This window comes from Pagrus major, chromosome 20, assembly GCF_040436345.1.
Source record: "Pagrus major chromosome 20, Pma_NU_1.0".
Taxonomy (NCBI): Eukaryota; Metazoa; Chordata; class Actinopteri; order Spariformes; family Sparidae; genus Pagrus; species Pagrus major.
In genome coordinates this window covers 11645434-11658134 of record NC_133234.1, presented here as the reverse complement: position 1 = coordinate 11658134, position 12701 = coordinate 11645434, and the positions used below count along the sequence as shown (strand labels likewise).

Sequence of the window (12701 nt, the reverse complement as noted above, 5' to 3'; positions counted from 1 at the left end):
TGTTTGCAGCGGGTCCTCTCTAACCGCATGGTGCCATTTTGTTTATGACTGGGCCTGCATGACCTGCAAATAAATGTTGGAACATGAAAGGTTGGGTTTATATTGGACACATGTGTTGGTTTTCGACAGGCAAATCTGTGGTCCGTGTCCCTTTGTTTGCTGTGAGTGTGTGGGGATTGACAGATGGTTCAGATTTGATTGGTGGTGAAACAGCTGTAATGTTAATAAACTCACGAAATTTTAAATATAAAAGTGTGTGTCTGTGAGTTCTGATGATGAATTAGAAGACAATAATTGTGGATACTCTTTAACTACAATAATTCACATTAAGAACACATAATCCATTGTTCTAGTTCTCAAGGGATCTGTGCTAAAGCGTGTGAAAACTACCGAGGCCATGCACGCTGTGTGTGTGCGTTCAGCATCCTCTCGAGCCAGTGTGTGAATCCACTCCATGCCTCTCGACTGTGTGTGTGAGCCGAGCCCTTTGTTTCCTATACGACAAGTGGAGCAGTGCTCCACAGACCTGCACATTTTCCACTCAATTGAATGGCCCTCTCAGATCATTAAATGTCCATTCATTAGCAAGGGGACACAGGCAGGGACTCAGCAGTAAGGCAAACACAGAGGGGACCCTTCTGGGGGCACTGTCCCTCACACTGTGGCCTGCGACACTGTGGGTGGTACTAGGCCTCAAGTATAGCACCTGAGATGACCATTGTCACGATGTAAAAGGGCTCAAAGGTAGCTGTGATTTTCCTGTGAGCACGTACAATCCAAGCTTTCATTCATTAACAGCTGAATGTAAAGCAAAGAAGTGAAGGCCTGTCTGTTGAAAGATGCTCCAGGCCAGTGGTTCCCAACCTTTTCTGTCAGACAGCCCTGTCAGTTGAACTTGCTTACTTTGAGCCAACTATGTGAACCGTTTCACCATTTATCCATCACTTTAAGCTAATTATTTCAACTATTTACCCAGTATCATCTATTTGAACAGTTCATCAATTAGGCCTAGTTTTAGCTTTTGCACCATTTATCCATTAGCCTACTTCAAGCTAACTTTATCCATTACTTCACATTTTTTCACCAATTAGCCATTATTTAGCTAACTGTTTCAGCAGTTGATCCATTTCTTTAGGTTTTAAAACAATGTATCCGCTATTTAGCTAATTATTTTGACTATTCATTTATTGAGCCAACTATTTAAAAGTTTATCCTTTACACTATATTAACTGTATGTCATTTTGAGTGTTTATCACTTAACCTAACCTAACTATTTCAACTGTTTAGGTAAGGGTACTATTAGCCTACCTTGGCTTACTCTTTAAACTTTCTATCAATTAGCAATTTTAATCATTTGTCCATCACCTTTAACTAACTGTTCTCTGCTTGCTTGCCAACTAGTTTTCATTCACTCTCAACACCTGGTGAGCTGGTTTACAGCTGACCCAATATGTGGTTTGTTTTGAATTAAAACTTTAATCTCTTATGTCATCTTTTCCCAAAATTCAAGCTACCACATGATCAGTACATGTACCACCAAGCACCAAGTACCCCCAACAGGTACTTGTGGTTGGAAATCACTACTCTTGGCGGAGCAGTCACTGCTGCATATCCCCTGTTTCCTGGACTAAACCTGACGTCCTCATCACTTCCCTGAGGACAAAAGCTGTACAGGAGACAAGGGAGTGGAGGCAGTACGGGGGAGGGCACTCACCTCCTGGGGCTAAATATTTATGCAGAAACTTACTCATGGTCAGATGGATTAGAGTGAATGTAGACTGAGGCTTTTTTTTTGTTTCAACCTGCTTTAACAACCTGACTGACTCACTCTGCCATCTTTGATATACAGGGTATGACTGCAAGTTTATAGGACGGAGACGGTGGAGTTCTTGTGTAAGCTGAGGAGGGAAAGGGGGCAGAACGGGAACTCCCAAAAATCTGCCGTGCTCAGGCATGCCTGGAAAAATGACGGCTCTCTACGCTGTGTTAACAAGCCTACCAAATAACTAGGTGGATGTCTTACACAAGACTTTTCTGTGATTTTCCTGCCTACAAAAGGCATCTGAGTGCGTTTTTGTTCTGGGCATTTGAATCTGGTTTATGATAAACACCTAAACAAAAGTGCAGGTTCTTTATGTACGTATTGCCCCTTTAACACCAGGGTATACAAATGTTTATACAGTTAGGATGCTTGCAATGAAGATCACAAGAAACCGTAAGTGTAAGATCACACATTTGGTGTTAAAGCCAATCCTCTTGACACCTACTGTGAACCCTCTGAAAGGACGTATGAGGCTAAATTAATATAGCCGTCAAGAAAACCAACAGGAAATGCATTTTCTGGTGTCCTAGATGAAAACTGGTGTCATCCAGCCTGCAGATTTGGTGGAGATAATCAGCAGATAGCAGGGAGCAGTTTCATCTAGTCCTCCGTGCGGTTTAGCCTGAGCCAAAACAAACATGCTTGGATCAGGGTGGAGCTTCCTGCCAGAATCCTGGGAGAGGGCATCTCAACCCGGCAAACTCAAGGAGAGTCTCGCCGTAACCAAGGTTACATATTCACCCTTCATGATAAGCACCGAAAGAGATTGTAACAAAGGGGTGAAGGGTCAAGATGAACTCCAGGATATCATGGGGACTGAGACATTTACAGATATTATAGTTTAAATAGATGAAATGGCTTAAAGATAGAGGTAGATGCAAGTATAGCCTCGCTCCAATAAGCACATCATTACTACCCTGTGCATTCCCTTGGCTCACAGCCCACTCAGAGAGAAGCCTTCGTGAATACGAAAGTTTGAGTGGAGGGCGAACAAAGAGCTGGTAATCAAAGAAGTCTCTCCCTTTCTTTTGATCACTCCCTGAACAGCTGTTTCTACAGGCCGCTCTTACGCATCCACTCCTCGCAGAGTGGAGCCGCAGAATAGATGCATTCTTGTCAGAGGGGCTGGGGTTGCCAAGATGGGACACTTGTACGGAGGCCTCTGTGCAGTGTCTGGTGTTCGTGCCAGCTGAGTGGAAAAGATGGAGAGGACTAGCAGGACGTGACGGATGGTGTAAGGAACATGGGATCGAAGAGGAGAGTGAAGCATCAGGCGGAGGAAAAGCTGTAACACAACAAAAAAAAAAACACAACAAAAGTACGGATAGGAAAGGAACAGGAAGAGAACTTTTGCAACAGAGCTTCATTAAGACATCTCGTCTTTCTTTGTATGAACAAGCAAACTAGTGGGTCGTTTCATCGCCATTATCCTGCTCACTGTGTGTGGCTCTGCTCACAGCCCAGTCGGACCGGACCTCTCAATTAGCGCAGTACACTGTTGCAAATGCTGATTAATGTAGAATGCTGTCTGGGTCAGAGGCCTGTTGTCTCCAGCCAGGAGGTGGTTTGTTAACATCCCTGCATTCAAACATACTATAGACTGAATACTTGTTGGAGTGTGTGCTCACATTAGGAGGCCTAATTACTTATTAACTTCACTCAGGACTCTGAAAGAGCTGAAACTAAAGTCACAGAATTAATAAGAATAATTTTCTTATGTAGGCTGAACCAGTACAGGGCAAGACTAAATCTTTTTTCTCTGTCATCCATTATCAATGACTCCTCTATTACTTATCTTACTTTTGGCAAAAATGTTTTAATTGTTTTATTTCAACTAACTATTTAAACTGTTTAGCTAATAAATTGGACTGTTTTAGCTAACTACTACAGCTGTTTATTCAGCTTTTTCATCATTCATCCATCCTTAAGCTAATCATTTAGCTATTTTAGTTAACTATTTGAATTTTTCTCCATCAGTGATCTCAACCATTTATTTTCTATAACTATTTGAAATGTTTATTCATTAATTTCAGCTTTTTCCACCGTTTATCATTTATCCATTACTCTAAGCTACTATTTTAACTGTTTCCATTGTAGCTCTTTAGCCATTTATTTAGACTCATCACTCTGCTCCAACTTCACTAAACTAACTTCTCTGTTTTATAAACTGTAATACGACGCAGATTTAAATGAATGTATTAACTTGTGATTTCAGTGTGAGATTTAACAAAAAGCTGATTCTCAGGTTACAGAAAGAACATAATTGATCTCAGAAAAGGTGCACATGTAAACAAAAGCATGCATACAACCACTCAAATTCCCATTAAAGATTATCTAAACTGCACATCTACCAGGGTGGAAGTGAAGACTGCTGCCCATGACTACAGAGAGACAACTGTCATTAGTGCTCCATTAAAAGCAGCAGCTGACCGATAGCATTGACCCACTCTGTTTTCCAGCTCACAGGACAGCCGGTGTGGGTGGAGGCAGACCTGCAGGGGGGCATTAAGCTTCAGAAGGTGCTTGGAATATGTTTATGTGCATGCATGCATGTGTTTGTGTATGGGGGAAAGGGCATGCCCTTTAACAACTGGCCACATGTGTCTTCCATTAGCTTTTAGACAGCTGTGCACCCCTGGGAACACATTACCCAGGCCTTACCTGTTCTCTTTCCTCTGGTCCCCTTAAGTGAACAACACACACACACTCACACATCATCTCTGCACAGTGCGCTGTCCTGAGAACAGCGAGGCCTCGATTCCGTGTAGCCGAGCCAACTTACAACACCGCTGGGAGGCTGGAACGATCATTTGTTCCAGAGAAATCCCAGATCAGGTCGAGTATTTTTAGTTAGGAGGGATGGGAGCGCTGGGCTGTTGGCTGGTTTCAGGGAAAGCCAAATACTGGAGTTTTCTGATGGCTTTACGTTTCCCACCCTGCCATTACGCTCCATGTTCGGGTGATGAATTTTGCAGATCACACACTTAATGGATATCTGGAAACATTTGGGGGAAAGAGTTTACTCATGAAAGAGGGGAGAAGTTAAAGGCATCAGGTGATTTTCTCTGTCTGCACACACAGATCAACATTACACAGATGGCTCGAAGTCCTTGACTCTTTGCCATTTTCTTCTTTTTTATCTCTAATCAGGACTGAGGCGAGAGAAGGAGGGAGAGAAAGAGAGAGTTAGCGGTTAATAGACGTCCACTTCTCCCAGTCGTGAGAGTGCCTCGACTCCCCAACCATTTCAATCAGATCAGCACAAACTAGCCAGTGGCGCTTCATTATCTCAGGGAGCTCCATGCTGCTGCTGCTGCCTTGAAGTTTTCAAAGGGAGATGAAATTGCATTGATGGCGGCTGCGTGGGTGTAGGAAGCAATGAGGGGAGTTTGTTTTTGTGATGTCGACGTCCCCCTCATAATTAAAGTCTAAACATCCTCTGCAGTGTAGGTGTACGCATGTGGGATTATGTGCACATTATACTGTGCTGCGGGGGATCCCTGTGACTTGTTTGTGTACGTAGGGGGTTAAATACAGTGCTCAGTGTTGCTATAGTGCAAATTAAGCAGTATGTAGTAGATGTATACATACATTTGAGTGAGTCTTGCAGGTGCGTTGCTTTTCTTTTCATAGACCAATCAGCTTTCTGCACCAGTGGAAGTATTTGTCTTGAGGGCTTCATGTTCCTGTGTACGGTCCGAGGGAGAATCGATTCGACCTGGAATGCTGAAGCTGGCATTTTAAAATTGAAATACCACAGAAGATCTGGAGAGAGGTACATCTTGTACTTGAAGGGAAAAAAGGGAAGCTTTTTCGATAACTACACCCATTGTCGCCCTGTCAAGCTCGTGAACGTTTCTGATTCTCCCTCATGCGTCACTACCATTAGCATCGCTCTTTCTGTGCCAAAGGGGCTTCCGTAATCACCCTGATGACTCTCAGGAAGATTTGAGAAGTTGAAAATGGGAAGAAAATTACTTTCTCTGAGGGGGGAAATGGCTGCATTTGTAATGTACAGTACAAAAGGTACGCTTTTTTTCCCTTCGACAGCGATCAGACCAAACCCCAGTTAGTTCACCAGTAATTGCCGAGGCTTCTCTGTGCAAGGTCTGAGCTTTTGTCCCGTGTTGGAACCGAGCCAGCTGTTCCACTTTTACACACTGCATTAGAAAAAGTACAAAACATGTCCGTGAAAGCCGTCTCGTGTTACCGTGTTGTGAGGGTTTGATTGGTTGAGTGTGGAGAATTCATCTGACTGTGTGCAGGGTAGATTTTCACCCAAACATAAATTAGGTATTATCTGACAGGAAGGATGATGATTTATACCTCACAGAGGAGCAACTGCATAAGAGACAAGGTGTCTACCAGTTTGTGTATGCAGGTTAGAACAGGGGGAGTCTCTTCACTGTCTGGGGTCTAGATGACATTTGTGGATCAATGACATACATACACAAGTTTAGAGACGAGGAGTCTGGGCTCTGTAATAACATGGAGGCTTTTCACAGGTGTAACCTGACATGAACAGAAACTGGAAAGTAACTCACAGTAGCTGAAAATGTGAATATATTTGAAATAGAAAATTCATGAGGGCACCCTGCAGATTCTCAGAACGTAATTAAAAACACCTCATAAACTCAATGAAAATGAGAGAAACCTCTAATTTTAATCCATTGAAAAAGTCAAATAATTGATCTTTTTACCGTTGAGCCTGCTGGTACCAGCATGATATTTTTGCTTAAAGAGACACACAGACACATGATATTGAACAATAATCACACACAAAGCCTCCTTAATAAACTGACAATGGAAACAGCTCAAGTTGATTTATTTCATTTGCCCCATTTCATACATTTATACCTGGTGTGTGTACTGTGTCCAGTAAAGTTTTCTCAAATTGACACATTGAAATTATAGACGCAGCCTCCATCTACTGGATGTTACAGGACACTACAATATCATGACCGTTTCACTATAAAACAGCAACCTAGACTAGAAGGACAGAAGATACTTTGATAGATTATTACTTGGTGACACATTCTGGGGCTTTCTAGAAGAAGTTGTAAATATGTAAGTAATACGACATGTTCTGTGTGTGCTTATTCTGCTCATATATTTGAAAAATGTCTATACTGTTGTCGATTCTTCTTGTTTATTGACTGGATGTGCCTCTATTTCTTCATTTATCTGGTGACATAATGTCTAATCTGCATTATAGTCCTCCACTGCTTTTTGTTGCAGTAGTTTAAAGTGTGAGACTTGATGAAAGCACGGATTGTGGGAAAGTCTGTGCTTTTACAAGCTCTCAAGTCCCAGATGAAATAAAGTGTTAAAAATTGAAGGTGTATAGGGGCTTGGGTTTCAAGGGGTTCAGTCAAGATAAACCAAAGTTTGCAGGCGTCCGGCGATTTGTAAGGCAAGCAACACTTGCACATATAAGGACGGCCCTGATGCAGGTAGCCTGGCTGACTGGTGAATTTTGTGGTCACTCAACTGGGCTGAAGAATAAACACAAGTTCCCTCAACTTGAACTAAATGGTGCAGCAAAGAAATCTCAATAGGGGCCTAAACAGATCAGAGTTTCTGGCTGGCAATCTATCAGGATGAGTGCAGTGTGTGAGGGACGGAGTCAGAATGAGAGTGTCAGTCCCCACCTCTCTTAAACCATCACAAAAGGGCGTCGTCACACCCTGATTGGCTGGGAGGGGAATGCCCCAAGCTGTTTCCACTCATTCATTAGGAGTCAGTCTCCCCACCCTGCACACAGCACAGCTGATCTGAATCCACTGCAGTCAGTCCAGAGGGATTTTGAAATTCAGCCCAAAACAAATCAAAGATAGCAAGTCTTGCACAATGTGACTGCTACAGTGAGTTGGCGCCCTCTATAGGCAAGAAAGGAGACTTCATCAACTTCAGGATCATGTCAACAGCTCTCTGATGGCTTTATACATGATGAGTAGTACAAATCATAGCGTTAAACTGGTTTTGCAATGGTTTGCTGGTAGTTTTCCTACGTTCATATTTCTAAAGTGGTTCAAGAAGTTAAATTACTTTTTTGCCATTTTCTGTGTAGTTCATTACTGAAAATACAAACAAATTGGACCATAAAAGGAAGGAAATGCTTTTTTAAAATCATTATTTTACCTTTACTCTTCTATTGTAACTGAACTCCCTTTGACCCTGTTTTTCCTCCAACCTGCTGTGGAGACATGTCCGGGCAATGCGTTCATCAGGCAGCTTCACCTCACCTGACCTTTGTCTTGTGTTTAGGAGAGGTTGAGGAGGTCAGGGACTCTCAGCTGCGAAACATATTTCACAGGTGAGCTGAGAACTGTTACTTGTTTGTTGCTGATATTGATTTGATAACAAATGTTTGGAGAAGTTACCTGACAAGTTAATCCTGCTCGGTGCAATAACCCTGAAGGCAGCCGTCTGACTGATGGACGTTGTACATAAACCAAAGCTGACATTTGTTCTTGCACATGAACAGTGGGATTTTGTTTTTAATGAATGACCTGTGAACAGATGGGCACTTTTTGTCATGTGCATTGACAGTTTGATCGTTTGCAGAGTTATTTGAACTGCTTAAAGTAGATTTCTCCCTCCAGTAGCTTTCCTGTAGCTCAACTTCTTCCAGTGTGAAGCTAGCTCGCTTTCAAAGCAGCTTAGACAAAGGAACAAAGGTGCTAAGTTTCATTCATAATATTTTATAATAGTACAAGAGAGGCACATGTCTGCTCGTGTTTGTGTGGGTTTCAGATTGTATGTTACTGCTCTCAAATTTAGATTTTTTAAACTTTTTTAAAAGTATGATACCTCATACCACATACCCCACATTCAAAAACAAAACAAAACAAAACAACCACAGAAAGCCGAACCAGACAGATATATACACCAAAGCTTCAGCCTAAACAAGACATATGACACAGAATGTCCCACCCGGATATCACATAGGGGACTTCCACCAAGAAATGGACCCAAAACCTACGTGTGTCCCTACAGAGCCTTTCGAGATGTATCCCTGAGACGAGTTCCCTAATCCATCTAAAAACACAAGGAGCACTGGTGGCCTGCTACAACTTTTAAATCTTATTCAAATGTGTGTGAACTGACCCTTTAAAACCTCAAACCAGTGCTGCAGAAAGTTACCAAAAGAGGGCGGTGGTGTATCAGACACCAGAGGTCACAGAGGGAACTCGTCTTAAATCCTAAGTGTCGTTTAAAAACTTGAGATTGTTGTTTGTGAAAAACATTAAAGCAACAGTGGAGAATATTATCAGCCGTGGCCTGAACACAGTTTGTGCGTCTCCAGCTGTGTGAAGCTGCGTGTATCTGTTGTTCAGGCAGAAAACTAAAGCGCCATGTGTGGGTGCGCACAGCAGGGGGCGCTGTGCACCGCGCTTTCAGCTGAGTGAGCTCCCTGATCATTTGCTCCTGCTTAACAATATTTTCAACATTTTCTTCAGCCTGAAAATACGTCAAAATGAAACGATGTTCCACCTTCCTCACTGTCTGCTGTGGGAACACTTCTGTTGTTTTCTCACAGTGTTGACAGAATTTGCATTTAAACGCACACACTCTCTCTCACACACACGCAACAGAGACAGTGTGGAGGAATTCACCCGCAGGCGATATCAGTTGGACGGGTCTTTTACCTATCTGCTGCATCTCTTTCACGCTAAGTTCACTGTCCGACAACACCTTTGAATGACAATAGCTGGCTGACTGGCTGGCTGGCGGCCTTCTCAATGAGCTGAATAAAGTGTGATCTCGAGGCACTGTTAAGAAAACATTGCATAAATAACATTAAGAGACGACCTGGCTGCAGGATTAGGCTGTGCAGAGACTATTGTGTTGGAACATCTTGGTGCCAGCCTGGAGATGAGGAGGAAAACTGGAGCTATAGGTGCTTTTTTAGACAGACAGTCTGGAGGCCTGAACAGGTATATGCAAATCTAAAGAAAAGAGAGAGAGAGAGAAGGAAAAAAAAACGCAGGGCACTGAGGTATGCGTGCATAGGCGCTCTTGGCTGAAGGCTGGGTTTCACCACGACTTCGCCTGGAGCGCAAGAAGGGGGGAAAGGCTGAGGAGCCAATGAGGAGGCAGCATCCAGCCCAGCTCTCTATAACTCTGTGTCACAGGGGCTGAGCGATGCCACAACAGAGTTTCTGCAGCCGGGAGAGTTTCAGTGGACTATAGGCTTTCCAAATTGCGCGCACACACCATTTCTTTTACTGCGATTTTTTGCTCCACAGCTCAAGAACCCACCCACAGTGGACTTTCTTCACTCTGGAGGGCTGCTTCCCACCATGAGCGCCGGACAGACGTATGAGAAGAAGATTGCGTGTATTCTGACCGATCTACCAGGATCTATGAGCTGCCACCCGAACTCCAAGGACTCCCCAACTCTGCCCGAGTCTTCGGTGACGGACATGGGCTACTACAGCGGACAGACGGCGCACGGCCAGCACGAATATTACCAGAGTCAGGCGTACGGACAACCCATGAACTCTTACCACCACCAGTTTAATCTGAACGGAATGGGAGCCGCTGGAGCGTACGCCACCAAATCTGAATACCCGTACACGAATAGCTACAGACAGTTCGGACATTACAACAGAGATCACCTGCAGGCCTCGCCTCCGAGCTCAGGTAAACTTTGAGATAATCAGCGGTCATTTATCTGCGTTTATCTGCGGTGTGCGTAATGTTATCTGCGCGTAAAGCTCGAGATAGAGGCTTGTAAAAGAGCTTAGTGCACATGAAAACACTAATCGCACCGCATTACCAGCTACTTATTTATTATCTTGATTTTCATAAACGCTTTTTTGAATTTTGCTTCAGTTTTTGGAGAGTGTTCTGGCTGAAATGGAAGGCAATATAGTGTGACGTGCTGACTTAAGACAAAACACATGCTCTAAATTTGACCCCAGCAGGCCAGTGTAATATAATATATCCACTCACTATATGTGATTTATTATGTATTTGCAGTTTAAAGGAAAACATTTGCTCAGTGAAAGCTGTAAATGTCGTGTTTTAACAGCCCACTGGGAACGAGCCAGTCATTAACAGCTGGCCATAAAACAATGATGGTTTGATTAAAGCTACTAATATTCACCCCATCAGTTTTAACACGTGACCGCCTGCCTGCCAAACTGGAAATTTGACTAAATAAAATGTTCCTGTCTGAGTGGTTTAGGTTTGATTTTTGCTTTGTGGTATTTGTGATTTTGCAAGTCTCTGAAGCTGCCTTATTTTTTGCTTTCTGCCATCTTATCGTGACAAAATATTTCTAAACATAAATGTTCTACATGACAGAATTCTCCTATCATCTCATCTGCATTCTGTCGTCGCTTTTTTTCTCATTGTGTTCGATCTTTTACGCATTATGGCTGCTCAAAGTTTCTCAATGGAGTGTTTATAAAAAAAATATTTTGCTGTGATTTTTTTAGTGAAAGAAGAGCCAGAGCCTGAGGTCCGCATGGTGAATGGAAAACCGAAAAAGATCCGCAAGCCGAGGACGATCTACTCCAGCTACCAGCTCGCTGCTCTGCAGAGGCGCTTCCAGAAGGCGCAGTACCTCGCGCTGCCCGAGAGAGCGGAGCTGGCGGCTCAGCTCGGCCTCACTCAGACACAGGTGAGCTACCTGACCCGGTGTAACACCTGGTGTTTAATAACTGATAAATACTTTTAGAGTCACGTGACTCAGGGCTCTAAATATGGTCCATAATTAGCTCTCTAATTATCCACCCGTGCGTAATTACGCACATGGGACGCTGGATTTCTGTTTCTGGAGTTAGTGCGCTTTATTAAGATGCGAGTTAAAGAATCAACTTTTATTTAAAAAAAGAAAAACTTCATGTTAATCCTATTTTAGACCACTTTATCTGTGAATTTTCTGCTGCATCACAATTAATTTCCCCACTCTTTTCACCCCAGGTCAAGATCTGGTTCCAGAACCGGAGATCCAAGTTCAAGAAGCTGTACAAAAACGGCGAGGTCCCCCTGGAGCACAGTCCCAACGCCAGCGACTCCATGGCCTGCAATTCCCCTCCTTCCCCCGCAGTGTGGGAGAACAGCACCCCTCAGAGCACCCCGATCAGCAGACCTCAGGTCCCGCAGCCGACGCACAGCTCGTCGCCGCCCTACCTGGAGGATTATAACAACCACTGGTACCAGCAGGGATCACACCTACAGCACCCGGGCACCGTGCACCACCCAGTCCCGCAGCAAAGCGTGGGAGCTGTTTATTAACAATGACTCGAGAGCAGATTTATCTCCTCTCTGTTTTATTTCTCCCAACGAGGTCTCGCCACAATGACTCTGCAGAGCAAACAGTCGAGCGGACCGGGAGCTGGCCTGAAGCCTGAAGTGAAACATTTTGGTTTCCTGGATGATCAAGAATGTTTCAGAACTTGTTTTTTTCCATTCACAAAGCACATAAGGGATTCCTGATCACTTGTGGCAGCATATTTAACGGACATCTGGCGTGGTTTTTTAAATTATTTATCGCTTCTGTTGTATTTCCCCTAACTTCTTTTGTAAATGAATATGCAATGTTTTTTTAAACAAGTAGCCTAACCACGAACCGAATATTGACAAAACGGTGCAGTTGATCCACATTCAAATCATGCATGTGAGTTTGTAGAGAGCGCGTACAAAAAAAAACTAAAAAAAAACTAAAAGTAAACTCAGGTCATATTTATATGGATTTGTACAAAAACGTCGAAGGCTGTAAATATGTGTTTATATGCAGAACCACTATGATCATATTTGTTTGAGACGGAACGACTGCACTGTGGTGCTTCCAAAACCATTTTCATATTCTTGTAATTAGTCCACTTGTTGCCTTCTTGTCAATTGAATAAAGGTGTTACTTGCA

At 43.3% G+C, this 12701-nt stretch overlaps 1 protein-coding gene across 1 annotated transcript; it reads left to right on the top strand.

Annotated features, from left to right (window-relative positions):
- Nucleotides 1-10128: 10128 nt before the first annotated feature.
- On the top strand, nucleotides 10129-12701 carry dlx3b (distal-less homeobox 3b). Its single transcript, XM_073490063.1, has 3 exons — nucleotides 10129-10471; nucleotides 11272-11456; nucleotides 11759-12701. Exons 1-3 carry the CDS (start codon nucleotides 10129-10131, stop codon nucleotides 12071-12073), a joined length of 843 nt encoding a protein of 280 aa, XP_073346164.1. The 3' UTR covers nucleotides 12074-12701.